General features: G+C 63.3%; 1 protein-coding gene across 3 annotated transcripts; it reads right to left on the bottom strand.

The window, feature by feature from the left end:
* Positions 1–9,432: 9,432 nt before the first annotated feature.
* Positions 9,433–27,177, bottom strand: DUSP8 (dual specificity phosphatase 8). 3 transcript variants are annotated; one of them, XM_023654828.2, is made up of 7 exons: positions 26,972–27,177; positions 20,793–21,132; positions 18,997–19,135; positions 14,339–14,505; positions 13,627–13,786; positions 13,293–13,416; positions 9,433–13,019 (listed from the first exon to the last, which is right to left on the bottom strand). In XM_023654828.2, exons 2-7 carry the CDS (start codon positions 21,021–21,023, stop codon positions 11,966–11,968), a joined length of 1,875 nt encoding a protein of 624 aa, XP_023510596.1. In that variant the 5' UTR covers positions 21,024–21,132; positions 26,972–27,177; the 3' UTR covers positions 9,433–11,965. The 3 variants fall into 3 exon arrangements, with proteins under 3 accessions (XP_023510596.1, XP_070085146.1, XP_070085145.1); XM_070229045.1 differs by lacking the exon at positions 26,972–27,177 and adding an exon at positions 26,842–26,946; XM_070229044.1 differs by lacking the exon at positions 26,972–27,177 and adding an exon at positions 24,625–26,063.
* Between the last annotated feature and the right edge of the window lie 670 nt (positions 27,178–27,847).

Consider the following 27,847-nt stretch of genomic DNA (forward strand, 5'->3'; position numbering starts at 1 on the left):
TGACAGGACTTCGCATGCACTGCTCCTTCTGTCAGGAATGCCCTTTGTCCTAGAGAACTCCTGCTCATCCCTCAAGGCCTCTCTCAAACACCCCTTCCTCCAGGCCCCCTTCCTCTGAGGAGTGGCATCTCTTGCACATGCCTTGTCACAGACACCACTAAAGTCACTGTGGTGGCATGCTGCATGGCCCCTGCTACGCATCTGCCACTGCACTGGGGCTCCTAGGGAGGTCGGGGGACGGGGGGGCGGTCTCTCTTATTCAGATCCCCAGCACTAGGGGGCTCCAATATATATTAAGTGAAAAAACCCACAACAGGTGGGAGCAGGACAGTCAGTCAGTCATGTTCCCTCCCTGCCCCCGACTCCCATCTTAAGGCCGAGAAGGTGAGGCCCTGGGAGGGAGGTTCTTGCCCTGGGTGGGGCAGTGAGGGTCTGGCAGAGCCAGGATGGACACAGGCTCCCGACTCCTGGTCAGGGGAGGCCACTGGGTCTGTTCCCACTGCCTGTCCCTGATGGGGACCCTGAGGCCCACGGACAGGCTGGGCGCTGCCAGGCCGGCTCTGCTCTCCTGGAGAGACAGAGCTGCCGTCAGCTCCACCCCACCAGCCAGGAGCTGGGATCTGGATGGCACGTGGAAGATGCTGTCCTAGGGGAGCCTTGTGCCCTGGGAGGGGTGCTGTGGAAATGAGCACAGGGTGCCTGGGTGGTGGTGGGGCATGTGTTGGGGGGAGAGTTGGAGCAGCAGGGCGCTGGCTGCCCCCCAAGTTCCAGCTGCAGCCTGGCCTCGCTAGGAAGGCTGGGCCTCCCTCTCAGAGACCTCACCTGGGCCTTACAGGGCACCCTCAGCCCCTCTCCAGTTGGGTGGGGTCCCCAGAAATGTCTGAGGGGTAGGAAGAGGCAATGGGGACCACAGAAGCCTCACTCCCTTTCACCTACCCCTTCCAGGGGCTCTTACGGTACCCCCCTCCCCAACCCCTCCTGTACCAGGTGGCCTGCCAACCGAATGTCGTGGCTTTGAGCTCCAGCCAGCCAACAGAGCATGGAGGTGCCTGAGGTCAGGGGTCAGGGGCCATTGTAATCCCAAGGCTCCCTCTCTGCCACCACTATTCCATACATCTCCCCCCTCACCCACCCACCAGCTCGAGTCCCTGGGTTGGCTGAGGCAGGGCAGGCTGAGGGTCCCTAGTCCATGGCCCCTGGCAGGTGACAATGGGAGGAGCAGGCCTGGGAGGGAGCCAGGAGCCGGCCTTCCTCCTGACACTGCCACCAGCCAGCTTGGGCTCACCCCTCGTCCCCTCCATCCAACAGGCAGGGGCCACTCAATCAAGGGTCCCCAAATGACAGATCTCCTCATCAATAGGCACAGCAGAGTCCCAGGTGGAACTTTGGGAATACAGATTCCTGGGCCCTGTCCCTCTTAGTGTCTGTCCCTCTTACAGGGCCCAGTTCCTCTGAGAGTCTGACTCCATAGGTCTGAGTGGGGCCCAGGGATCTGCATTTGAAGATGCTCCCAGTTGACCCTAAAGGGCAGTCGGGTGAGAAGCCCTGGACCAGATGGCCCTAATGGCTCTTCCTGAGCAACTCCACACCTGCTCTGGTCTGCTAAGACCCCAGTCAGCCCAGGAGGCCGGCTCTGCCCTGCAGAGCCCCAGCCATAAAGCCCAGTTCCCAGGGAGAGCTGCTGAGCATCAAGAGCTGCGAGAGGTCTGGAGGGGCTTCCCCCGGTCATCCTGAAGTGTGCGTGGGTGCCCTCTCCCTCTGCTGATACCAGTTATGGCCTGGATTGTGTCCTGACCACCAGGACCTCAGAAGGTGACCTTACTTGGAAATAGGGCCTGTGCAGATGTAATCAGTTAAGATGAGGTCACTAGGGTGGGCCCTAATCCAGTATCACTGGTGTCCTTATAAAAAGAGGAGATCTTGACACAGACACGCACACAGGGAGAATGCCATGTGACATGCAGGCAGAGATGGGGCCTCCCAGTGCCAGGCCCTGCTGGGCAGTGGGGGGCAGAGGCAGACCCCTGACAAGGGGGACAAGTGCATATGTCCACTCAGCAGTGAGGGGTTTGATTGAGGCCCTGTCCCTAGGACTGGGGGAGCCCAGTGAGGAGCATGGTGTACATGGGCAGACCAGGGGAGGGCAGCTTCCAGGAGGAGAAAGGGACCCCGCAGGAGGAGGGCAGTGGAGGACAGGTGAATGGAGAGAGGCTGGAGGCTGGAGGCCTGGAGGTTGGGGTAACCGTCCAAGTAGGAGGTGCAGAGGTGGGTGGGAGGGTCAAGAACAGGCAGCCCTTACTGAAGGGGCAGCCGGGCAGGTGAGGTGGGGGTACGGGTGTGTGGGGGAAGGGGGAGGATTTGGAGGTGTTGAGATGAGATGCCAGCTGGGCTAGACACAGGTGGCACCAGCACCTTGGCATTTCTGAGTCTGAAGATCAAGGATGAAGCTGGCTGGAGACACACCTGGGGCAGTTGACTCCCTTTGAGTGTCCCTAAAGCCGTGGATGTGGCTGACCTTCCTGTGAGGCCAGGAGGCCCAGAGCAGGTGGAGGCTGCAGGCAGTTGAAGCTACAGACGGGCTGAGGGAGGGCGGGTGGGGGCCGCGGGGCTGGAGACCACTGAAGACCCGAACCCCCGGGCACGCCGCCTCCCAGTCTTCAGGGCCCAGATAGACGGAACGTGCGCGCCTGGCGGCTCCGGCCCGCGACTGGCTGCCCCCTCCAGGCGCGGACAGCAGATGGCGCTCCCGGGCTGCTCCCGGCCTCCGGGCTCCGGGACCGCGCGGTCGGTAGCCCGCGAGCCCAGGTCGGAGCCCGAGGCCGGCGAGGAAGGCAGACGGCGGCCCCGGGCCCGGCAGGCCGACTCTGGAGGGGCGCCCGCCCGGCCCGGCGCGGCAGGTGTTTGCCCACCTGGGGCCAGGCCGGGGGTGGGGGGCGCGCGATGCCCCCGGCTCCGGGCCGGGCCTGCGAGGGCGCGCGGAGGGACGGGCGCCCAGACCAGCGGCGCTTTGAGGACGAAGGGCGTCCGGCAGGGCGCGGCCTTCCCTTCCCGGCGTGAGCTCATCGCGGCCGGGCGGCGCGCCCACCGCGCCCAGCCTCCCTCGGAGTGTGGGGGAACCCGGCTGCGCGCGCGGGGGGCGCGGCTTGTGGGCTCTTGGGGGGCGGTGGGCAGAGTGTGATGGGTCCAGAGGCCAGCTGCTCCCGCCCAGCCGCGATACTGGGGGCGCCCCTACACCTGGACTGACATCACCGCCCAGCCGGGTAGCCCTGCCCAGCCGGTGCGACCGCGCCGCCTTCCCCCGCTGGTCCTCGGCCTGCGGGTGGGGCGGGGCGGGGCGCGGCTGCCAACCACCTGGGGGGAGAGATGAGGGCCCCGAGCGTCCCCTCCCCCGCCCGCCCTACTGCCCTGAATCCTGCCCCTCCTGGAGTTTCCTGTTAGGGCTGACTCACCGGGAAGGGCCTTATCAGCCGAGCCCGCCATCCCCTAGTTCTTTATCAGCCCTCACACCTGCCGCTCAGCCGCCAGCCCTCAGGCTCCCCTCCCCACGGCTGACCCCCAGCGGCGGGCACCTGGGAGGGGGAACCTCAGAGAGAGTGAGGTCCTCAGGTGGGAACCCTGTCTGAAATCACTGGGGGTGGGGGGGGGGCTCAGGGAGGAGGCCCTGGGGTTCTCTTTTTGATCTCTAAGCCCACAGCCAGTGGGATGGCCCAGCCCCACGGTGGGGGCTCAGTCCTGCAGACCTGTGGCTGCCCAGTGTTGGCCTAGGTTCCCAGAGCCCCAGGTAAGTGAGCAGGAGGAGAGAGAAGAACTTGAGCAGAAAGTCCGCAGGTTCTCAGGCTCCCGGCCCCCAGGACCTCCCATAGGCTGTCCTTGGGCAGGAGGGCAGTGCCTCCAAGCTGGGAGGTTCCAGAAGATGATGCAGGTGAAGCCACAGAGCGGAGCTCCTTCCTGCCAGGGTGGGTCAGGCCTAGTTTCCACTGACACCCCTCCCTGAGGAGAGTGTGAGGGTGTGGGAGGGGTCTCCAGAGCCAGGGGTTCCACCAGGGAGCGGGAGAGGAAACAGAGGCACAGAGTCTCCTTTCAGCTGGTCCTGGGAGGCATCAGGAGGGCGTGGGAGCTGAGGTGGGCAGCTGTGGTGGGCACAGGTCCTCATCCTGTCCCTCACAGCCCCCCACCCCAGTCACCCCTCTGGCAGCAGGCCGGCAGAGTTCCTAACTTCACCTCGCTTCCCCAAGCGTTTCCAGGTGCAAACACCTCACTGGACAGGTGGGTGGGGCGAGGCCTCTGGAATGGAGCATTGTTTCCCTCCTCTGGTGTCCGATGCTTGATGCTCAGGCCCTTTTCCCCTTCTAGCCCCCTCCTACCCTCTCCCTTTCCCCCACTTCTATTTCAAGCTCTCCTTGGCTATTTATAGCCATGTCCGGCAGTTGCATCAGGACAGTCTGACTTTCGTGGCCCCGATGCCAATGGTGCCACCCCCATCCTGCCCATTCGCCAGCCCTGCAGGGTCCCGGGCAGCTGCCCCAGGTGTGTGTGCATGAGGGAGCGAGCAGAGGCTGGGGCTGGGTTCCCCTAGAGAAGCCGAAGGAGCATCTGTGCTGGGGGGACCGGGGGACCCAGGACCTCGAATGAGGCTTCATTCAAGCCAGGGAGGGGGTAATTCTGTTCCCAGAATTCCCCTGCTGGGCTGCCCTAAGGAAAGGCCTTCGCTGCTCTGGTCTCACATTTGGTCTTTGCAAAGAGATGGAGAGCCTTGGGGGCTGCTCAACTGCTGCACCCCAGACCTCTTCCACATTCCGGAATGAAGGCCCCCAGCCCCCAGTTGTGAACCTTCTCTGGCCCCATCCCACTTCAGGGAGTCCCACCCTTCACTCCCTGAGACCATCCACCTTCCAGCTCCTCCTTCGGAGTTCCCAGGACGGGGACATCTGAAGGCTTGCTCTGTTCTGAAAGGCTGGAGGCGGGGGAGCCCCCCAGGCACAAAGGCCTGCCCCCCCCCCCCGCCCTCCCCCACCCCGCGTCACCCTGCCCTGGGCCCGCGTGTTTGGGGGAGGCAGGGGAGGGAGCAGGTCTATCTTTCCCCACGCCCACCAGGACTCGCTCTGGGAACTGGCCCCCCATCTCAGCCTCGCTGCCTCCTGCCTGACCAAGGCCAGCTCTGGTCCTGTCCTCAGCAGGAACAGCTCCCTTCTTTCCCTGACCCCTCCTCCTTCATAAAGCCATCATCACATCATCAGTGCCTGGCCACTCCTTCATGAATGACCCCACATCTGGAGACCCCCATCCCCAGGGCAGAAGCAGGTGCTGAGCCTTCCTTTCCAGTCTGGACCCTGTCCCTGTCAAAAAGGATGCGATTCCTCTGGGGGGTTGGCTCCTCCAGCCGTGCCACCTGGGAGGGATGACTGCACCTCCCCAGGTGTCCGTCCTAGCTCCACAGGCACCCCGAGGAGTCAGCCCCTCACCCGCCTGTCTGATGGGTGCCTAGCCCTCTGTGCCGCTTCCTGGGAGAATTTCCATTCCGCAGACTCTCAGAGGCTCCAGGATGTCTCCTCCATGGCAGAGGGCCCCTCCCTGCTCAGGACCCCATGCTTTTCTGTAGAACAGATTAAACTCCTCCACCGGCCTGCCATTCACAGCTGCACAGAGCCGCAGCCCCTTGGGCCTCCCCTTGGCCAGAGGTGGTCACCTCCTGCAGGGCCCTTTCTCTCTCTGTGGCCCTGGCTGCAATGCCCCCTCTCTGTACACGTGCCCCACCTTCTCCAAAGACAGCCTGCTGCAGGGGCCAACCTCCCCCTCCCCAAGTCTTCCTGAGGACGAGCCCTCTTCCCTCTTGCCCTGCTCTGAGCTCCTTCGGGTCTGCGCCTCAGAAGCACTTCGATGAATCCTTCCACAGAAGCAGGGTCTGAGCTGGAAGGGGCCTGAAGCCCCACTGAGGCCGGCCCCGCCCGGGATACTTCCAGGGATGGCTCAGCCTGAGATCAGGGAACTGAATCTAACTCCAGCTCTGCCCTGACTCTCTGGTGGATTCCCCTCCTTGGGCTGTGGAGAGGGTTGAACTCAGTCTCAGGGGGTGTCCAGCTCTGAGACTGTTAGTCTGTAGTTTACTCATTGAACATTCACTGGGCGCCTTCTGTAAGCAAGAACCGGGTGCCTGCCTACAGTCCCGTGGGAGGATGGAGGTGAGCACACATCATAGGGCAGACAGAAGTGCACTGTGTAATACAGTGTTACTACTCATCTGCCTTCTTTCCTTCCTCCCATCTATACATCCATCCACCTCCTATCCACCCAACCACCTACCAGTCTGTCCGTCTACCCACTCATCCACCCATCCATCTGCCCACCCAACTATCCACCCCCTATCTATTCATCCACCCACCCACCCATCCTCTCATTTACTCATCTGTCCATCCATCTACCCACCCACCCTCACATCCATCCATCCATCCACCCCCGTTGTGTAAGTGCCTAATGATTAGCTTTTTTGATTATAATGTAAGTGCCTGACATTAAGCTTTGATTGCTGAGGCAATTTCAAAGACATCATCTTGGGCCTGCCTGGTGGTGTAGTGGTTAAGTTCTGCATGCTTAGCTTCTGTGGCCCAGGTTTGCAGGTTCGGATCCCAGGTGTGGAACTACGCTACTCGTCAGCTATGCTATGGTGGCAACCCACATACAAAATAGAGGAAGATGAGCATAGATGTTAGCTCATAGCACATCTTCCTCAGCAAAAAAAATAAATAAATAAAGACCAATCTATATGACAAGATAACCTATTTAAGATATTAACCTATTAAAAAAAAGATATCATCTCAAATAAACATATTTCCAGCTACACCCCTCAAGTTCCCCTTTCAGGAAGCCCTGGGTGACCTAGATAACTGACCCCTCTGTGACCCCATGTTTTCATTCCTGCTCCTCAATTCGTGTTCTTATGTTTTAAATTCACCAATAAAGAGTGAACCTACAAAACCCTAGCTGCCCCCACCAGACCCCAATAAAGGCAGAGTCCAGGTCTACACTCTGTCTCTCTACCAGCAACTTTGCTGCGTGGCCCCACCAGGGCCGCGAATCCTCCAGGACCTGTGAGTCATAAACCTCATCTTTTCAAAGTTCCCTGATGGTTATTGCTGAGGTGTGTCCTGCAATCATAAGAACCACAAGGTCGGGTCCAGCCACAGGGAAGCCACAGGAGTGCAGGCCCAGGTAAGGCTCCAGAAATCCCTAACAACGGCATCGTTATCGATAGGCTGAGAGACCCACCCCAAACCACCCTTGCCCACCCAACTATCCACCCTTCTGAGGCCCATCCATGCCAATGCTCTTGGCTAGGGGCTGGGGAGACACAGAGGTGGATGCAGGGGCACCCAGTGTTCAGGAGACGAGGTGTGACGGGCACAGTGTGCTGGCAGAGAGCGAGCGGAGGCCAGCCCACCAGGGTCGAGTCCTGCCTCACTGCCTGTCTTGCACAGCCTGTGGGCGAGTTGACCCCAGGGGCCTGGTCGACTTGGTAAATGGCATTGCCACCCCCATTCTGAGGCTTACACTGGCCCCCAGGGTCCTGAGGTGGCCACCCCCTCTTGCAGCCGCAGGTGCTCCCGGGCATTAAGGGCGGGGGGAGCACCACGTGCTGCCTGAGACAGCCATCAGCTTTTTTCCAGTCCTTGGTTTTATTGACTCCAAGGGGCTGCCAGAGTTATAAATAGATGTTCTTGAGCTAAAAATAGCCTTGCTGGAGCGACAGCCCTTGCTTCTAGCTCTCAGCCTCTTTGAGGACTCAAGGATGCAGGACTCAAGGACCGCCCTCCTCCCGCAGCCGGCAGAAGGGCTGACCTGCCTCCTACCCTTTCCCCCGCTTCCTTCCTCCTCCTGCCGAGCCTCCTGGAACACACACACACTGCACGCACTTGTGTGTTCATACAAGCACTCACACACACCCACATTCACACACACACACCCACATGTGCTCTCACACATGCACGTGTGCTCACACACATCCACATATGCTCACACATGCAGTGTGCTCGCATACCCACATATGTTCACACAAATTTGCTCACACATGCAGGTGTGCTCATATACATGCACATGTGCTCACACACCATGTGCTCACACACGCACATGCACTCACACACCCTTGTGTGCTCACACTCACCTGCAAGCACTCACACACCCATGCATGCTCACACACATGTGATCACATACACATGCATGTGTACTCACACATGCCCACATATGCTTACATACACACATGTGCACTCATACATGTATTCACATACATGCACATGTGCTCACACACGCACATGCGCTCACACCCATCCACATATGCTCACACATGCATGTGCACTCACATAACACACACACAGAGACCTGTCCCATGTCCCTGGTTTGGGCCACCTGCCTGTTTGGAAAGTGAGAAGGGTCCATAGGATAAAGCCGCCAATCCTCCAGGAAGTTCAGACTCCGCAAAGCCTCGCACTGCTTCGTGCAGAGGACCACCAGGCCGAGGGCACAGCTCCAATGGGGGGCCGCCTGGACACTGGGAGATGAGAAATGCCCGGAAAACACCTACTGTGGGGCCTGGCGCATGGTGAGCACTCAGCATGTAGGAGCCGTGGTTACACTAACAGCCAGGTAAACCCTGGAGTGACCCAGAGGAGGCACGTCTAAGAATGTGTCCCACGAGAGCATCACACGGTGCTCAGAGCTGTGACTCTGATTGCACACGGTGGTGGGGGGGGAATGAAGCTCGGCTCCACAGGGGGGCGGTGGGGGTGGGCACAAAGGCTGCACCACACTGTGGAGTCCCCTCAGTGGGGAGGGAGGCTGCCTCCAGGGAGCGGAGCCCAGTGTCTGGGGACAGGGTGGCGGATACAATACTTCCCACCAGACGCCCTGTGTGCCTTCGGTCCTCGCACCACGTGCACACATCACTTCAGGAAATAACTTAATATTTAACGAGCTAGTTGCAGACCCTCTACATAGCTGGATCCCCCTTTCTGTTAAAAAGGAAAAGCTACTGTGTGGTATGTGCAACGCTTGTCCACATGTGCACACGCGCACACATGGAGGTCTGCGGCGGGCAGTGAACCATTCCCAGCGGTCACTCCTGGGCAGTGGGGTGCAGGGGAGTTGAGGGGCAAAACAGAGTTTTTATTTTACATAGCTCTAAGTTAAGTTTTCACCAGCACGTAACAAGAAGTGTGCTCTACGTTCTGGGTGCAGCTGAGGGCCTGTGCTCTGCCTCTGTCCTTCCTGGGCCCTCCTCCAGCGCTGCTCCTGACCCTGCGGCACCTGCCCTCTGGGCTTGGGGCAGTATGACTTAATACCCAGGCCCAATACCCCAGCCTCCTGGCCTCAGGGAGCCTCCAGAACCGCCCCCCACCCTCCACCCCAACCACCACCAGCCCAAAGAAAGAGGCAGCCAGAGGCTCAGAGAAAACATCCATCTTAGGATTTATTACAACACATTGTTTCCAAATACAAAAGAGGGGTCAGGACAGGGAGCAGAAGGTGTGGCGGCGCTGGGGGAGGTTCTGAGGCCGGGTGGTGGGCGGCCCAGTCCAGAGAGACTGGGAGTCCCATAGGGGACCTGCCATCTCTCCTCCGCTGGACTTTCCAGCAAATAATAGGAGGAGGCTGGGTCCATTCTGGGGTGACCCCCATGCCAGGGCACTGGGCCGGGCGGGAGGGGTGGGAGGAACGGGAGAGACTGGAGAGGGCTGGGGCCCAGCCCCTCCCTGCCTCGGACAGTGGGTGGAAGTGACCAGGGAGGGGCTTGTGCCCCATGCCTGGTCCCCAGCACAGGAGGGGGCGCAGCCGAGACAGGACCCTCTTCCCGTCACAGCTGCTCACTTTGGGGTGACCAGTGCCTCAAGAGCAAGAGCCCCCACACGCCCCAGGACAGAAGCCACAAGAGACGCTGCAGCCCTGGAGAAAGGGGGAAGGGAGGGAAGGACAGGGGGCCATAGGACCTGCCTCCAGAGTTTTGGGGCCCAACCAGTGGCCCCAGACCACTGTCTCCTGGACAGCACGGGGTTGGGGTGCGGAGGCGGGGACCAGTGCATCCTCCACACCCAGGGTCACCTCAGAAACCCAACGCGATAGACAGACAGGAGGCAAATTTACATAATCAATAATAATAATAATAATTAACCAATAATAATAAATACTTAAACCTCTAATCCATAGATTGCAAATACAACAATGATAGCTTATTTTCTCGGGGAACGGGGTGGGGACAGAGGGCACAGGAACAGGACTTTTGCTTAAAGGAGGGATGACAGGGACAGAGCGCTGGGGGTCAAAAGAAGAACAAATAGAAAAACAGCCAGAGGGCCAGCCGGGGGTGGGGAGGGGCAGCTGGGGGGCCAGGCACCTCCCCCACCCCTGCCTCAGGACTCAGTCCTGTCCGGGCACCCCTCCTGCCAAGCCCCTGGCCTCTTCCCCAGGTGACCGGCCCCCACTCCCAGACTCTAGGACATCTGGAAGGTCGGGGACATCTACTCCTGCCCCCACGAGCCTTGGGTCCCAATGACCCAATAGGGTGTGAGGTGGGGGCGGCTGGGGCTTTTCTGCTGCCCTCACTCCCAGGCTGGCCCACCTGGGCTAAAAAGCCACCTGGGGGTGGGGCCTGGCATGTCACCTTGAAGACATTGGGGAGACTTCAGAGGGGAGAGCTCCCAGGGAAGGGGAGCACAGGGGGTTCCTCTCCTCCGAGGCCCCAGTGGCAGTGTGGGGCAGACGTGGGGGACACCTCCTGCATCTGCTCGTGTCAGGGGTCTTATCTGCCTAGAGATCCCCCTCCCAAAGCTAAAGACCCTCACTCTCTCGAAGCATAAGGATCTGACCAGGGCTTAACTGTCCCCTCCCTCTGCAAGGCAGCCACCCTTCATAGAGGCCTCTCAACCTGCAGGAACAAACCAGAACTCCAGATCTGGCCTGGGGCCTGGGGCCTGGGGCTGGGTTGGGGGAAGAGCCCAGAACAAAGACCAGAAATGCGTCTGCCCACCGACCCACTGGCAGGCCCTGCTTCTCCCACAGGTCACCGCCCAGGGACCAAGCTCTCTCCTCCTATTGTTTCCCCCGCCTGGCAGGTGGCACTAGGGGGCACCGGCAATGTGGAGGAGAGGGCAGCAGGCCCTCTGAGCAGCCTTACTGAGCCCATGAAACCAGCCCCTGGCTCAGGCAGGAGTGGGGGACATCCCACCTCCTTCCCTGTGGTGGGGACGCATTATCATCTGACACTCCAAAACTCCCCCTCACCGAGCCCCTCTGAACAGCCTGTGTCAGCCCAATGCTCGTCAACACCTGCCAGGCAACAGCCTTTGGGGACGGGCAGTGGGGGTGCCCTCCTCGGCACCAAGACTTGGAACCTCCAGCTGGCAGGGGGCTGACAGTGCCTCCCAGGCCCCACCCCAGCTCCTGGGGACACCTCCCCCCACCTATGGCTTTGGTGCAGAGCCCAGAAAGGAGCTGAGCAGAAGGGAGAGTGAGGAGAGGAGCTGAGGGTGGGGAGAGGGAGGTTCGGCGGCTCAGTTTGTGGCAAAGTTTTTTTTTTTCCTTTTTTCCCCTTTTTCTTATGTAAAAAGTGCTCGAAAGCTCGGCAACCTCTTTGCAAGGGTCAGCAGTGTTTCCTGGGGGGAGGGGGGGCGGGGAGGGGACCCCAGGCCTGGCACCTCAGCTTGGGGCTGAAGGTGGCCTCATATTGCTTAGAAACGTGTGTTTCAGTTTAAATACCAGACAGTAAAAATAGAGCTCCGAGGGCCGCCCGCACTGTTGCCAAATCATTGCCAGAATGAACAGCTTAAATAAATAAAAAATCGAAATATTTACTTCTCGATAAAAATCGCAGTAAAACCATTTACCTTTCTCTGCATTATATATAATATATATTTATAGTGGGCCCGGCTGCTGGTAGCCGAGCGGGGACCGAGCGACGCGGGGCGCTGCGTCCCGGCCGCCGTCAGGACACCTCGATGACCTCCACGCTGCCCGAGAAGCTGGCCTGCTTGCCCAGGGCGGCCAGCTCCTCGCCGCGCGCGCGCCCCTCCACCATGCCCTCCTCGAACTCCATCTGGCAGCTTCGGCGCTTGAACTGCGTCTCCGGGGCCGGCTCGTCGGGCCAGCCGGTCCGCGCGTCCCGGGACTCGGCCCTCGCCGCCTCTCGCCGCCGCAGGTCGCCGCCGCCCACGGCCTGCGCGCCCGCCCGGCCGAAGGGCGCAAACCGCGCGCCGCCCGCGCCCTGCGCGCCCTCGGGGCTGAAGCACCAGGGCCCGTCGGGCGACGGCGTGCCCGGGGAGTCGAGCGGCGGCGCCCAGCCCCCGGGGCTGGCCGGCTGGCCGGGGCCGGGCAGCCCGGGCGCCGACAGGGCCGACAGGCCGTGCCGCGGAGTCTGCCGGGCGGCGTCGCCGAAGTTCAGGCCGAGGCCGTGCGCAGGGGAGCGCGCTGGGGAGCCGGCTGGAGGCCGGGGCCGCCGGCGGAGCCGCGGGCGCGCCTCGGGCGCCATGTCCGGGCTGTCGGGGCCCGGCGAGGGCAGGCCCAGCGTGCCCCCCGACGGGCTGTCCAGCTTACAGAGCTTGGGGGCCTCGCCGGGGTCGGGGGGCCCGGGGTCGTCGGGCCGCCGGCTCGGGGCGTAAGCCGACTTGATGTCCAGCGAGAAGGAGCGCTTGAGGCGGTTGGTGTCCTGGAGGCGGTCGGAGGAGAGGTGCAGGCCGCGCAGGCCCTGCTGTAGCGCGCTGGTGGCGGGGGCCGCGGGGGGCGCGGGGGGCTCCCCGGCGCTGGGCGCGCCCTCCTTGGCTGCGCTGGCCGCTGCGCTCCCGGTGGCAGCGCTCTCTGAGGTAGGTGGTGGCGGCGGCGGCAGAAGGGCCGCGGGGCCGGGCAGGGGCGCGGGAATCCCGGGGTGTGGCGCCCCGTCGCCCTGCAGGGCCGCCAGCAGCTTCAGGCTGCGCTCGTACTCCAGCAGCTGGCCCAGGAAGTTGAAGTTTGGCGAAATGGACGGGCGCCGGTCCTTCACGAACCTGGGGGAGGGGCAGCTCCATCTGACGGGGCTTCCTCTGGCCAGGCGGCTGGAGACTCCCCCCTGCCCCCTCTGCCCATTCTCGGGGACGCTTGCTGACAGGAAGACCAGAGTGGGCTGGGACTGGGCTCAGGCTTCCCCCTCCCCTGCAGGGCAGCCCAAGTCAAGGGGCCCTGACCAAATTGCTGGCCACTCTGTTGCTAGTAGGTGGGGAGGGGAGGGGGCGCTGTTTCCAGCCACTGGCTGCTAGGCTGGGGAGGGAAGGGGGGGCTACCTGTAGGCGTCGTCCGAGGACATGCCCATGGTCTTCATGATGTAAGCGATGGCGATGGTGGCAGAGCGGGAGATGCCGGCCAGACAGTGGACAATGACTTGGCAGCTGGACAGCTTGGCTTTATCTGGGGGCAGGGGGCCAGTGGGGACCAGGTGAGGGCTGGGACAGCACAGCCGTTCCCACACCAGGTCGGGACCCTGCCTTCCCCACTGCCAACAATCCCAGCTACTTGTCAGGGCTGAGCACCTGCAAGGACAGCTTCCCCCTGCCTCCTCCAAGCCATCCTCTCGTGAGGACCCTGCCCCTCCCGGAACAGGGCAAGAGGGCGCCTCACCGATGAACTCGATGGACTTGTCCAGCCAGGGCAGCAGCCTCTCACAGTAGCTGTCGCTGACGGGGATGCGCAGGAAGCGGCTCTCGCAGATGAAGTCCGGCTTGGGGCAGGAGTTGCTGGCGTTGAGGACATAGCTTATCCCGTTTTGGGTCATCAGGTCCTGGAGGGATGGGAGGACGGGCTGGAAGGGGGTGCAGCTGCGGAGGATTTTAAATCCAGGGATGCTCTCCAGGTGGGGGCCTGCGTCCTGCAGCCTCAGCATTTGTGCGAGCCGGAGGGCCTCCAGTACTGGGGATGCGGGATGCTGGCACCTCGGCGAGGCCCGCCCACAGCGTGCGGGAGGCTCCCAGGAATTCCACCGAAGGCTGCCTGGGCGGGGCCTATACCCTCTTCCCTCATCACCATTTTTAAAACACGGGATTCTTTTAGCGCTGGCCAGGGGCCCAGTGACATCAGCAGTCTGGCATGTGGGCTCCACCACCGGAGAGGCAGGGAGCTGCTTCTCCACCCAGCCCTGCCGGGCCCTTCCCAAGCCCTGCTCTGTCCTGGCAGGGCCCCCTTGGGTCCTCCTGTGCCCCCAACCCAAGCTTCTCCCACACGTGTGCTCCTCCGGCCGGTGGGCCTTCAGCTGCCGCCTCCCCTGAGAGCAGACCAGGAGCTGCTCTGAGCTCCTGCCTCCTCCCCCTCCAGCAGAGCCCAGCTGCGCACACACCTTGTTCAGGACATCCTTCTGAGAGCCCAGGTAGAGGTGAGGCAGGATGCGGGTCAGGCCCACACTGGGCACAGGCAAGCAGGGCTGGGAGAGGCTCATGGGCAGCAGGGCGGCAGGCTTGCCCTCACAGAGGCCGGGGAAGCAGGACGAGAAAGTGGCGAAGCCCCCTGCAAAAGGAGGAGTTGGGGAGACGCACGTCAGGGGGCCGGGCCGGCTGGGGCAGGAGAGCAAGCCCAGGGCGCCTGACAACCACCACCACGTCTCGGCTGCCCGACCCTGCTCGATCCCACGCCAGCCTCTGCCCTGAGCCCCTTCTCTCAGCGCTGCGTGCTGGAGTGCTGCTGTCACCACGGTGGGGCGCGTGCTGTGCACATTTACAGCCGGCCCCTACGCCCACATTCCTCCTCAGGCTAATTAGGGGCTGGCCCACTGAGGACGCCGCTGTGATGCCCGTAAATATGGGGTCAGGGTGGCTGGACAACGCGGCACACACAGGGCCTGGGCAGGGGTGGGCTCAGAGGCCACAGGGGTCTTCCTGTTTAGGGTCTGGATTGCCAGCCCCTCCATACCCTTGGAGTGGCCTGGGGCCCGGCCGGGCCTTCCTGCCTCTCCCGCTGGGCTGATGCAATCTCTCCCTGCCTGCAGTTGGCTAGGAGCCCCAGGCCAGGCTTGGGTGCCAGGCCCAGGAGGCAAGGGCTTCAGAGGCACCCTCCCCCCCCCCGCCGCCGGGCATGACATCACCACTGGAATTGGCACAGCCTGCTGAGGCCTCTGCACTCCTGTTACAGCTCCACTCCACCCAGTAGACCGACAGAGCAAAGGCTGGGCTGGGAACTGGGAACCCTGGGGACAGGAGCACACAGGGCATGCAGCAGGCACGTGGCTGGCATGTGTTCCGCCTCCTTCCCGCACATGTGAGCCCTGGGCCTCAGTTGGTGGGAGGAGCCCCTCCACTGGCTGGAAGGACCAGAGTGGGACCCCCAGTACCAGTGATTCAGCGAGGGAGCATCATGCCTCTGGCCTCAGTTTCCTTGTCCCGCCTGCCACATGGCATTGCTGTGAGGCTTGCAAAAAATGACCGAGAGGATGCACTGAGGGTGGCCCTGCCCACATGCGGCCTGGCTAGGGGACCGCTGGGGACCGCTGGGGACCGCTGACTCGGACCTGCACTGGGCAGTGCCTGGTAGCCACCTGCTCTCGGTGGGGTGAGGTGAGGCTGCCCGGCGGCGCCCTGGGACTGACCACTTCTGGGGACACAGCCCCAGGGCACATTCCCGGTCCCGAGCCCAGCAGGCTGCCGTTTCCAGCTCAGTGGACCCATTCATCACTTGACACAGCTAGGCCAAGGCCTGCCCTAGCCCACTGGAGGAGGCGGGGTCTCAGGCCCTGGAACCCCCAGTGGTCCCTCGGCCCACTGGTCTGCAGAAGCAGATGGTGCCAGAGACCTAGCTGATTCCTAAGGGCAGGGATGCCTGGTGGCCTCAGCCTCACCCCTGGCCCAGCTCAGTGGCTGGTTTGTACGAACCCCCAACCAAGATGCCTGTGTGTGAGCTCCCTGTACCCCCCAGTGAAGGCTTGATGTTGGGGGGCCGTGGCAGTGGGGACCTCCTGGCTGGGGTAGTGGAGGAGAAGGGGTGCCTTTCTCAGGAACCTGCTTGTTGGACAGGGAGAAGCAAGTGACATCGGCAGCAATGATGCCACAGCTTGCAGGTTCCTGTGAGAGGAGGCGGAGCTGGGCACTGGGGGTCGGCCCCGCTCAGTCCAGGACCAGGGGACTCCAGATGTCCCTGCTGGAGGAGAGACCCCCCCGGGAGGGGCAGGGCCACGCCGTCCCTCCACAGACCCTCCTGTGTGCAGGTTTCCCTTACTCTCCGCCCGCTCTCTTGGGGCCTGGCCATGGGGTGGGGAGTGGGGGGGATTCCACAGGGCTGCCCCAGGCTCTGGGGAGCAGTGACAAGGGAGGGACACCAGGGACCAAATCAGTGGCAGTAGGCCTGGACCCTCTAGGCATCCCCGAGGGCACCTTCCATCAGGAGGGACAGCCTGCCCCCCACTAACCCCGCTCCTCCGTTTCACGAGTCATGGAGGGCCAGGGAGGGCACAAGCAGCTCCCTGCCCTTCACAATGGAATCCACGACTCGCACAAAAGCACGTGCCCCTGACGCATGCTGACCATGGGCACTCCCAGCCCAGCTACTGCCCCCACCCCCTGGCAGCCACAGTCACGTAGCCCCACAGCCCCTACTGCCCGTCCGGCTCCCTGTGTCCCGGCGGGGCCCCCACCCACCCTGCAAGCTGGAGCCGCTCCTGCCACCACAGTCTCGGGCCAGGGTCCGAGGGCAGCGCATGCAAGGGGCGGGGCTGCAGGGTCCCCAGGGTCCCTGGGGGCCCACCCTTCCCGATGCTGCGGAGACACCACCAGCCTGCATTCCGCAGATGCACAGGGAGGCAGTGGCTCCCCAGTGAGGTCGGCCCGCCGCTTAAAGGGCCAGGCTCCCTTTCCCATCCCCGCCCCCACTGAACATCACCAGCCAGTAGGTGGAGGGTGGGGTGGAGTGGGCACAGCAGCCAGTTTTAGGACCCCAGAGCCCTGTGCCCACCACCCTCTCCTGCTTCCCGCAAACCCCCCCTCATGGAGAGGGATCTCCCTTCTCTCCGCCCTGCCGTCCTCATATCCCACCCCACCTCGTGCTGGCTCCTCAGCCCCATCCACAGAGGTGTCGCCCAGTGCCTTCTGGCTGCTGCTGAGCCCCCTCCTCTGTGCTGGTGATCCCCAAAAGTCACTTCCCCTTTCTGGGTGGGTAGCCCCATCCCCAGCCTTGCCTTCCCCCCTCACCAGCTCAGGGGCTTTGCCTGCCCCAGGAGTGGGGCTGTGGGCAACGCCAGGAGGCTGTCCCCAAGTCTGGGTCCTGATTTGATGTCACTATGAGCCCTCCTCACAATACAAGGGGTCAGGACTTCTTCCTGGTTTGGTCCTTGGAGAAGCGGGGCAAATACTCTAACCTTGCAGAGTGGGGCAGCTCAGAGGGCTCAGCCAGCCGGGTGGGGCACAGCCAGGTCCCAGGTGCGTCCTCTGGGGGCATCTGAGACAGGCCTGCCCTCTGAGTGCTGGGTACAGGCCTCAGCCTCCCAGAGACAGGCCTTTCCAAGGCAGCCTGGGGGCAGGGACGGTGCTGCTCTGGGACCCTCAGACTCCGAGGATGGCCTGGTGGTTCCCACTCTTGGCCAGGGCACATGCACACACGCTGGGGTTCCCAGATGGGCCCTGGAGGATTTCTGTTCTGTCCTGTTAGAAGCCCAGAGCTTCTGTCTTCTCCCCACCCTCTCAGCCCCTAAACTGAACCCAGGGGGCGGTGGTTAAATCAAAGTCTGCAATTCTGCAGCTTCTGGTTCCCAGAGTTCACACATATGCACACAAATCCCACATCCGACCTAGACAAGTGTGGGACCACCATAAGCAGGAGACTCACACACGCACACACACACGGGCAGATGCTGACCACTAGACTCCTAGAGACACGCACAGATCCAGATGGGCAGAGCGCTTTACCAGCACCCAGACACATGAGTCGAGGCAGCAGGCACACTGCACACGACGCTGACCCACCACCAGGCGCTCCAGGGCTGTGCCCCTTGGCACCTCCTCCCAGAGGTGGGCTAAGCTTCCCCACTAAAGCTGCATCAGGCCCTGCCAGCAGCCTCTCCCACAGGCTGTGCTGACTGTCCGTGGTCCTGCTGTGCCAGTGCAGGGCCCAGCCTGGGGCCATCGACCACCCACCATGCATGTGCACAGGAGCTGCTCAGGGCAGCTACACAGAATGAACAGGAGTGTCCCATCGGCTGTGTGATGGTGGAGGTGGTACCATCTCCAGCCCTCCACACCCTCCACTCACCAGCCACAGCCCCTGGCACACAGAGGCAGGAGGGCCCACACAGGCCCCAGACCTGGGCGAGGAGCGTGCACATCCCTGGGATAGGCCAGCGCCACACGGCCCTGGAACCTGGGCCACCTCTGCGAGTTGGACTCTACAGAAGTGCGTCAGCCACTGCCTCCGGGAGGAAGGAGTCAGCGGGAACCACAGTGCAGCCTGTGTGCGTGTGTGTGCGTGCGCGAGCGCAGGTATGGGGTGCCGGCCAGGCTGCTTTTGGGGAACAGGAAGCCCTGCGGGGACCTCTGCTGGCCCCCAGGCAGCAGTCACCATTAAGAAGGCTGTCACTAGGCCAGCTGTGCTCAGGTGCAGCATTCAGGGACCTCCCCTTGTCGGGCCAGTTCTGGTTTAGACTGGGGTTTCGTGATGGTGGGATGGATAGCGAGCTGGGGCAGCGGGGTGGGGGCAGCTTCCAAGGCAGAGCCGCATCTTTGCCTAGATCCCCCTGCAACAGGCGAATGCTGGGGGTCCCTCTGTCCACCTCTTCACCTGCTAGTGGTGGGGGCAGGCCCGTGTTGGAGGGGGTCCTCAAGTGTGGAGGCCCAGGGGAGGGGATGGTGGAGCCCTGAGAACTCCAGAGCTCTGAGACCCCCAGTGCCCCAGCAGACACTGGTCTCCAGGCTCAGGGAGGAGAGCAGGGGTGGATCCAGAACCTTGACTCCTCAGGCACCCCCCGAAGCTGACAGCGGGGGGAGAGAGTGCCCTGCAGCCCCCGGCCTCGGAGCTCACCTGTGAGGATGGCCACGCTGTCGAAGCAGCCGTCCAGCTTGCTGAGCAGGATGGAGAGGAAGCTGTCTGCAGCCAGCACACTGGCGTCCCGTGTGCTCTGGTCATAGACCACCACGTCCTGTGGTTCCGCGGCCTCCACCTGGGGGCCGTGAGGGCAGAGGTTAGGGCACTGCTGGGCACCTGCTGGATGCCCCCATCCCCTGCTGTCGCCTACCGCTGCTGGTCAGGTGATGGGAGGGAGAGGCTACTGCCACTTAGCTGCCTCCAGGGGAGGGCAGGGACCAGCCACATGCCTCACTGCTCACACCTGGACAGGTGCAATCGCCCACAGCCAGTGAGGCAGGCCGTTGGAGCAGGCAGGGACAGTGGACACTTGTCCCCTATGCAGCCACACATTCACACGAGGGAAGGAGACGGACACTCATGGGCATCCACCATGGGCCCATGCAGAGGAGATGCGGGTGAACATAAAGGCATTCCTCAGGACGCATGCGCAGGTGCCCACAGTGACAGGCGTGCACCGACACGGCCTGTGCTGGCTCCCACGGTGGCCGAGACAAAGGGAAACACACCCGTCCTCAGGGTCCCTGGGAGGCACATTTGGAGGATTTTGAAGGCAGGGTGCTAGCTCTCCTTCCCTTCCCAGCCAGTGATGGGGTGGCTGAGGGCTGCAGCAAGAGCCCCCCTAGTTCCGGCAGAACTGGGGTTCCACCTGCCCTACCCCCCAGTGCCGCCTTGGGGCCAGATGTGGAGCAGCTTTAGCTCCTGAGCAGCTGATGCCCCCGCCCCTAGCGCACTCAGCCTTTAAGCCAGCTGAGCCGCCAGCCCCGGCCGATGATGTCATCAGCAGCCAATGGGATCGCGCTTTGACCAGGAGTCCTCGCTGGGGGCGATTAATCACCGGATTCCCCTCTTTGGAGGCTGCGGGGAGCCAGTTCTGCCCTTGGGGTGGGGGACTCCTGACAAGCAGCCGTCCCCCACCTGGGTCCTCTCACATCCTAACTGTACACGGGGAAGGGCCTGTGACCAAGCCCCTCTCACAGCCTTGGGGCTGCCCCTCATGTCCCCCCACACTCCACATTGGAGGTGCCACCGCCTTCCCAGGTCATTGGCTCCGCGGCCCCTCCCCAGTGCTGGACTTGATGCTCCTGGAAATAGAGACAGGATTGTCCACTGTGGTGACCCAAGACGTTCTTGGGGGGCCACAGCGAGAATCCTGGGTCACTTGAGACTCCAGGGGGGAAAGAACTGTGGCTTCTCCACGTGAGCCCTGTGGTCACCCCTCCTGTCCTCTTCTGAGTCCTTGGCGATCAGAGTGTGCGCTGGGCCTGGCTGCCTCCCCGCCACTGCCCTCTGCTGTCTGCATCCCCACCCCGGGCCCCAGTGCATGGTCATACCTTGCTCATCCCTTCAGCACCCCTCTCTTAGCCCCGTCTCCTGTGTGGGGAGACCTCCCTGTGGGGGCTGAGTGAGGACCTGACAGGGTCAGCAGGCTCTGGGAGGTGACCCGTGTCTGGGGAGACGGGTGTCAGTGCAGGGCCTCCCTGGGGAGCATCCACGCAGCCCTGAGAGGGAAGCTCAGGAGAGAGGGCTGGGGAGGGGCCGAGGTGTAGACTGGCACAGAACTTTCTGATCCAGGAGCCCAGTTTGGGTTTGGGTTTGAGGGCAGAGAGAGGGGAGGCTGACCACAGCCAGGGCCCTGGGTCACCTGGCTGAGGGGCTCAGCTCCTGACTCTGGAGGTGACGGGAGCCCCAGGGACTGGACAGGGACGGGTGCAGGGGCAGCGGCCGGGTACCTGGCTGCGCACAGCCGGCTGGATGAGCTCAGCAATGGTCACTTTGCCCTGCTGCAGCCGCCGCTTCACCAGCTTGGAGCAGCAGATGTTGACAGAGCTGAGCACGTGCCAGCTGTTGTACTCCACGAAGGAGCGGCTGTCGATGACCAGCGGCCCCCCGGGCCCACCCCGCAGCAGGCTGGCCAGCTTCTTGGCATCCATCACCTTCCGAGGGAGCCGGTCCCCGGCCATGGTGGGGCAGTGGGCGGTGGGGAGGGGGCGATCCCCAAAGCGAGCAGCGGCTGCTCCGATGGCCCGGGCTGTGGACTAGCGTTCAGAGTGACTGGGCATAGTGCCAGACCTGCAGGGAGAGGCAGACGGTCAGCAGCGCCGCAGGCCCCCAGGGTGGGCACCTGGCCAGCTCCCCAGGTGGGCCGACCTCAGAGGAACAGGAGGTGGGAACCGAGGGCACCAGAACGTTTGAGCCTGACATGCGCCTATGGGGCCCTGCCTCCCGCGGGTGGATGGACATCCCCTCTGGCTCTTCTATGAAATGAGGCCCCTAACATCTGAGGTGAGCCAGCTGGAATCTGACACATGCAGCTGGAAGGTCCCGTCCTGCCCTGCACTGTCCAAATCACGGTGCCAGCAAGGATGCGGCAAGGCAAAGGGAAGGGTCTCAGGGCTTGCACCGGGCTGGAGAGGCAGGACAAGGTCTGAAGGTCCCTCCTCTGGGCCCGGTCCAGGGACCCTCACTCATTCCAGAACACTCCATTCCGCCCCATGGCTTCTGTCATCCCATCTCTTGGGTGCAGACCTCTCCATTCTCTGGCTTCCACATCTTCTGGATCCCCAGGACCCCTGGCAAGGCAGGGATCCAGAACATGCCCTTTGCCCTCCTCGCCCTGGCACATCCTTCCTCTCTGACCCCACACAGCTCAATCACTCCATAAGCCGATAATCTGGACCGGGCAGATGGGGAGGGGGTCGGGCTGCCTGCACAAGTTGACGGGCTCCCGGAGCAGGGTGGCCAGGCACTGGAGGGGGCTCAGGAGTGGAGGGGGCTCCTCTGCCACCATCGGGTGCGCAGGCCTGCTGCACAAAGGATCAGCGCTGATGTCTGTTTCCTGTGTGGTGTGTCACACACCCACAGAATGGGGTGGCCGTACAGGCACCGCAGAGGCTTAGGGCCTGAGGGTAGCTTCTAGGGGCTGGCAGAGCCCAGGATGGGGCGTGGTGGGGGGCACCTGAGGATGAAAGTCAATGCGGGTGACCCGTATCTAGGACCTCAGGGGGGCTGGGACCCTCGGCATGCCTCCAGGGGTCCTCGGGCTGAGGAGTGCATGGAGAGAGTAGCATGTGGGTAGGGACATGGGGTCTCCAGAGCCCTGGGTAGAAGCCCCCTCCTGCAGGTTCAGTGCCAAGCCTCTGCCACCCCGCACCCCACCTGCCAGATGCCGTCTCCCCTGTCACCTGCCAGGACTGGGCTTTCTCGAGGCCAACCCAAGCTTTACAGCCCCCCAGGAGGCATGCCGCATCAGGGTGACGAGTTTGCTTTAGAGATGGGGAAACTGAGGCTCAAGGAAGGGGCGGGACCAACCCAAGGTCACACCAAGGAGACTGAACAGAACCCAAGGCCTCTAACAGCTGCCACTCAGTCAGGGTCTTCCCTCCACCACATCCCCACCCAGCTTGGGGTGGGGAGGCTGGGAGACAAGTGTACCCCCAGGGTCCACAGAGAGGGGACCTCCTCAGCAAGCCCCCAACCTGCAGCAGCAGAGGGCATGGGGGTGAGGCAGCCTGGGAACACTCGTCACGTTTTAAACAGCCATGAGGACACTGGGGACAATGGCAGCAGCTACCACCCTTTTTGGACCACCCCCTGAGTGAGCTCCTGGGCTAGGGGTGATGGTGCAGTTCACAGAGAAGCGAGAGGAAGGTGCGGATGGTGTCCACCTGAGGCGGGCAGCCTTGGGCCAAGCTGGCACCAAGGGAAGTCAGGGTGTGGGGCCTGGGGATCCCATTCACAGACACCTGCTCCCAGGCTGGTGCTTGGGGCTCCTTCAATGTGGAGGCAAGGCCTGGGGGTGCAGTTGGCCCTTAGACATGGGACCAAGAGCCCAGCTCAGAGGGCCAGGACCCTGGGAGGGAGGGACACAGTGGGGTGGGGGCACTGCGGCCCAGAGGGTCCTGCCCCTCGTTTCAGTGTCTTCATCAGTTATGTGGGGTAGATTATCTCCCACCCAAAACAACAGAAGCCAAACAGCACTTGAGCGCAGGGATGAGGGCAGGGGCTGGAGAGAGGTCTTCCCCCAGCCAGCAGCCGCCCAGTGCACACACTGCCCTTTGGTCCTTAAACTGCCCGGGGAGGAGCCCGGGCGTGGAGGGACGCCCACTCCACAGACGTGAGTCGAGGCTGGAGGAAGAGCAGGGAGGCAGGGAGGCAGGGAGGCAGCTCGGGCTGAGAGGGCCAGTGAGGAGGCGAGGGGAGACCCAGAGGGGAGGGAGGGGGCAGAACAAGCCGGCAGCAGACCTGAAGGCAGGGGAGGGAGGGTGGGAGCTGGGGAGGGGTGCGGGGTGGGGCACCCAGGACCGGTACCTGGTCCCAGTCCCCGCCTGCCAGTGGAGCCTGTGCTCAGCGCTATTAAGCGCTACAGTATTGTTATTTGCAGCCGAGGGGGACTCATTAGCAAGTTAGCACCTCCGTTGTCGCCATGGCAACAGCAGAGGTGCCAGGCAACGCTGCTCCTGTGGCAGCAGCCACGGTGCAGGCTGGCTCTGCAGAGCCACAGGCTCCTCCTCACTGCTCCCACCCCCTTCCCACCCCTGCAGGTGCCCAGAAGCTGGGGCCTGGGATGACCTAGGCCCCCACAAGGCCCCAGCCAGCGGGGTAGATGGATGCCTCCAGGCCCCTCCCCTCTCTGCTCCACCTGGTCCTAACCTCCTCAATGTCGGGCACCACGTGTACAGGCTCCCACCCCTTGGAGGCCTTCTCCAAATGGTCAAGTTCTGGCCAGAGCCCCTCCTGTGGGAGACCTCTTGCACTGAGCTGACCTCCTGAGAGCACATCCTCACCCACAGGGCCTCCTTGGACCAAAAGCTCCTGGGGGCAGACCCCTTGCCTCCTGAACATGCTAGGGATCGGGACCCAGAGCTGTGTAGTGGTGGAGAAGCTCAGAACAGATCAGTCGGGCTAGAACAGGCAGGGTGGACACAAAGGAAACAGACATTGTTGGGTCTTGGGCTTCCCTGCTTTCAGGGACCTACCCCATCTCAGCCTAGATCCCACTCCTAGGGACAGCACCTACTACCTACATTCAGGAGCCTGGGTGCAAGTGGGAGGAGGCAAGCCCCATACACCTCTATCCATCAAAGGGCTTTGAGCCAAGGAGACAGCAGTTCCTGGTCCGAAGGCAGAAGGAGGCTCCCCCTCACCCTGGTTAGGTGCAGCCCAGGTGGCCACAGGCAGCCACCCTTCCCCAGGAGGCCAGGTCCACAACACAGCATGGCCCCTGTGCTGAGTGCATGCTGCTGTGCATGCTGGGACAGGCCCCTTTGCATGCTGACCACACAGAGGCCTGGTGCTCACTCCTTTCCCACATCCACTCCTCCCTTCCCCATGTGCAGTTATTCACACACAAACGTGTATGCACATAGATGTGGTCACTGGATGCACCCATCCTCACCCTCTGCATGCCAAATCCCCCCAAATCCCAGGATTCCCGAACCCTAGGTGCCAGCTCCAGGACCTCCTCACGCCGTTGCCTCCCAGGGCCTCCACGAGGCATGTGTGTGTCCCTGAGCACATGCATGGCCAGAAAACTCCCAATTGCCGGCACCCTCACCACAGTACCTTCTGCTTAGCATCTGGGGATGGGGAACTCACTACCTCCAGAGACAGCGGTCAGGACCATCAGCCACGGGAGGATGGGGGACTGTGGCTCTCACTGAGTGTGTCCCCAGCTGGAGCAGTGCCTAGCAGACTCTAAGGAAGAGCTGGCAGTTAGGGACCCAAAAGGCTGGAACGTCCAGCTCACTGTGACCCAGGGCACAGCTGGAGGCAGACACTGCCACACTATGAGGCCAGGAGAGAGACGGGTAGGGGTGACCTCCAGGAGTCCAGGGGCCTGAGTGCTCATCCCAGGTCAGCCCACTTTACTCTCATCAGAGACCCCCAAATGCTCTGGCCCCTGCTCCCTGCTCAGCTCCCTGGAGTGAGTGGGATAGAACCCAAGCTGGCCTACACTGACCCCTGGCTGGACCAATGGTAAAGCCAGGCAGAGCCACCTGGCTGGGGAGGCCATGGGCCCTGACCCCTCAGTTCCCAGGGGTCTGGGCTGAGCCTAGGGTGGGAAGGATTGGCCTAGGGGTCCTTGAAAGGGCAGCTCAGAATGCTACAAATCTAGGTTTCCTTCATTCCTGCCGTGGTGTGTCCCAGCCCCACTGATCTGCAGGACTTCTATGGGTCACTGTCCCCGAAGCTACACACTCGGACCAGCCCAGGGCATCTACTGGTCACTGCCCCAAGCAGTCCAGGCAGAAGGTGCCTCGGCCCATGCAGTCCTGGTGGTCAGCCTGATCCACACCTCTCTTGCTGTGGTCTGGCCCCTTCCTCCCCTTTCTCTATGAGCTGCACTTCCAGGGATGCAGCCAGGACACCCTCGGGCTTTCCCCGACCCCAGCCCATGGCTCCTCGGCCCTCTGTCCAGTTGAGGCTTCTGGGTCCCGAGGTCAAGCTCAGCCCAAGAGGATGATCGGGGGAAGGGTCCTGGAGCAAAGGACGACTTCAAGCATCCTTCTGCATCTCTGTGCGTGGAGCTCTGCTCCCAGAGGCAGCCTCTGGGGCCCAGGAGCCTTCCTGAGGGCTGAGGGCAGTAGGGACCAGAACCTGCCCAGCAACTCTCCCAGGTCCCTAGGCTGACTGCAGCAGGAGTTATTTCAGTCAGACTTCAAGATGAACTCCCAGCTCCAGTCACATGATCTGCCCATCCTTGGCGGGTGCTTATTAACCATCTGAGGCGCGAACGCGCGGGACATCTATCCTCCCTGAGCTGGGGTGGATGGGGGGGCTGGATGCTACATTCATTTCCTGGGCTGCCCTGGGAGCAAGAAGGTCTGAGGGGAGGCCACCGGGACTGTGCAGACCCTCAGACCTCCCAGATCCCCAGGGGCAGGGGGCAGAGAGCAGAAAGAGAACATTGCTCTCCTGGCCTGCAGCTGCTCCCTCCCCACACACACACCTGCACAAGAACGCTGTAGACACCACACTAGATCCTGCCACCTCTCCTCCACCCCACGGAGTGCCCCCCACCCCATCACTGCAGCACCAGACCCCCAGCTCCCCCAGCAGAAGCCACTACATGTGCGCAGCAGGAAGTCAGAAGGCAAATTCTCCCAGAAGGGATGACCTGGTGGGCGCTGGGCCCATTGTTGCCCCCTCCCCTCCAGGGCAGATCATTAGGTACCCCTCCACCCCCAGGTGGGCAGAGAGGCCGAGGGAGGCTGGTTGCACTCAGCCTGGCAGTGCCAGCCCCTCCCCCAGCACCCGCGGCTGCCTCTGCGGCAGGCTGGCTGGCGGACGGTCTTTATTCCGCAGAGGCCAGCTGAGCACCCAGAGGTGGGGGTGCCCGCGGCGGCCCAGCCAGACAGGGGAGATGGATCTGCAGTCCCTCCCTACCAGACACGGAATGAGCCCTTTCCTGAGCCTCCCACAGGCCAAAGGCCCTCCGCTCCCTTGGCCAAGGCCTCCGCATCTCCCCGCCCGGCCCGGGGCTGGGACGACCTTCTCCAATTCTGGGCCCCAACGGGGAACCGTCCGGGGCGTCTGGGGCTCGCGAAGAAGGCTCGGACAGGTCCCCGCTGGATCTCAAACGGCCCTCCTGGGTCCTTAATTCATGCCCCTCCCCCACCAAAATGAGAAGGAATTGCAGGAGAAAGGCGGCCAAGCGGCGGCCAGGTGTGGGCAGGGCTGGGGTCCGCGGGGCGCTGCGGGAGGCGGGGGAAGGCTGCCCGGCTCGGTGCGGGGCGACCCTGCGAGCCGGGCTGGGGGCTGGGGGCTGGGGCCGCTCACCCCCGGGCCGCCTCCTCCTCCCGGGCGCCCGCCGGGCGCAGTCCCCCGACCGCTCTCGACGAGGCGCCCCCCGGGCCGGCAGTGCGCACGGGCTCCGCGCCGGGCACCCCTCCCGCCGCGCCCCGCTCACCTCGCTCCCCTCGCTCGCGCTCGCCGCGGGGGCGCACCGGGGACCGCGCCGCGCTCAGCGCGCCCGCTCGGCCGCGCCGCCCATGGGCCCGGCGGGGGCCCGCGCAGCCGGGCGGGGGCCGGGGGACGCGCGCGCACGGGCCGGGGCGCGCGCGCTGCGAGCGGACACGCGCGCTCGCGGCCGCATCCCACCCGCGGCTCGGCGGGCGCGGCCGGGCGGGGGCTCCAGCTCTGGGCGGGGGCGGGGGCGGGGGGCGCGGGCCGGCTCGGCCGCCGCTCGGCCGCGAGTGACAGGCCCGGGCGGAGGGCGGGGCCGCCGGGGGATGAGGTCATGCCGGGCGAAAAAAGCCCCTGACGTCACCTGCAGCCAATCAGCGCGCGCGGCTCGGGGGCAGGTGACGTCAGCCGGCCCGGCTCACGGCGCAGATTAGAGGCGGCGGCCGCGGGGGGCGAGGGGCGGGCTCGCCGCCCTCCGCCCTCTGCCCTCACCCCTCACCCTGGCCCTGGCGCTTAAAGGGGCCGCGCGTCCCGAGGCCTTGCCTGGGACCCCACCTCCAGGAAGCCTTCCCAGCCCCACCGCGCGGCCTCCCCGGGGACCCCTAGCCGCGCCGCAAGCACACCGGCGAAGGGTCCTGCGCGAGGGTCCTCTCCACGCCGCCCCGGCCTTTGTTGGTGCGGGACCCACACCGGGAGGTCCCTCGCTCCCCCTGCCGAGCGTTCTACCCTCTCCACGACCCCTGGTGGGGAGCCGGGGTCTCCCCTCTACTGGGGGCGAGATTGGAAGCTCAGAGGCGAGATGGCTTGCCTCAGGTCATACATCTCTTGAACTCTGGTGGGGGGAGCCCCCAGCGCAGTGCTGTCCCCCCAGCCCCACCGA

The sequence above is a fragment of the Equus caballus genome, chromosome 12 (genome assembly GCF_041296265.1).
Source record: "Equus caballus isolate H_3958 breed thoroughbred chromosome 12, TB-T2T, whole genome shotgun sequence".
In the NCBI taxonomy this organism is placed as follows: Eukaryota; Metazoa; Chordata; class Mammalia; order Perissodactyla; family Equidae; genus Equus; species Equus caballus.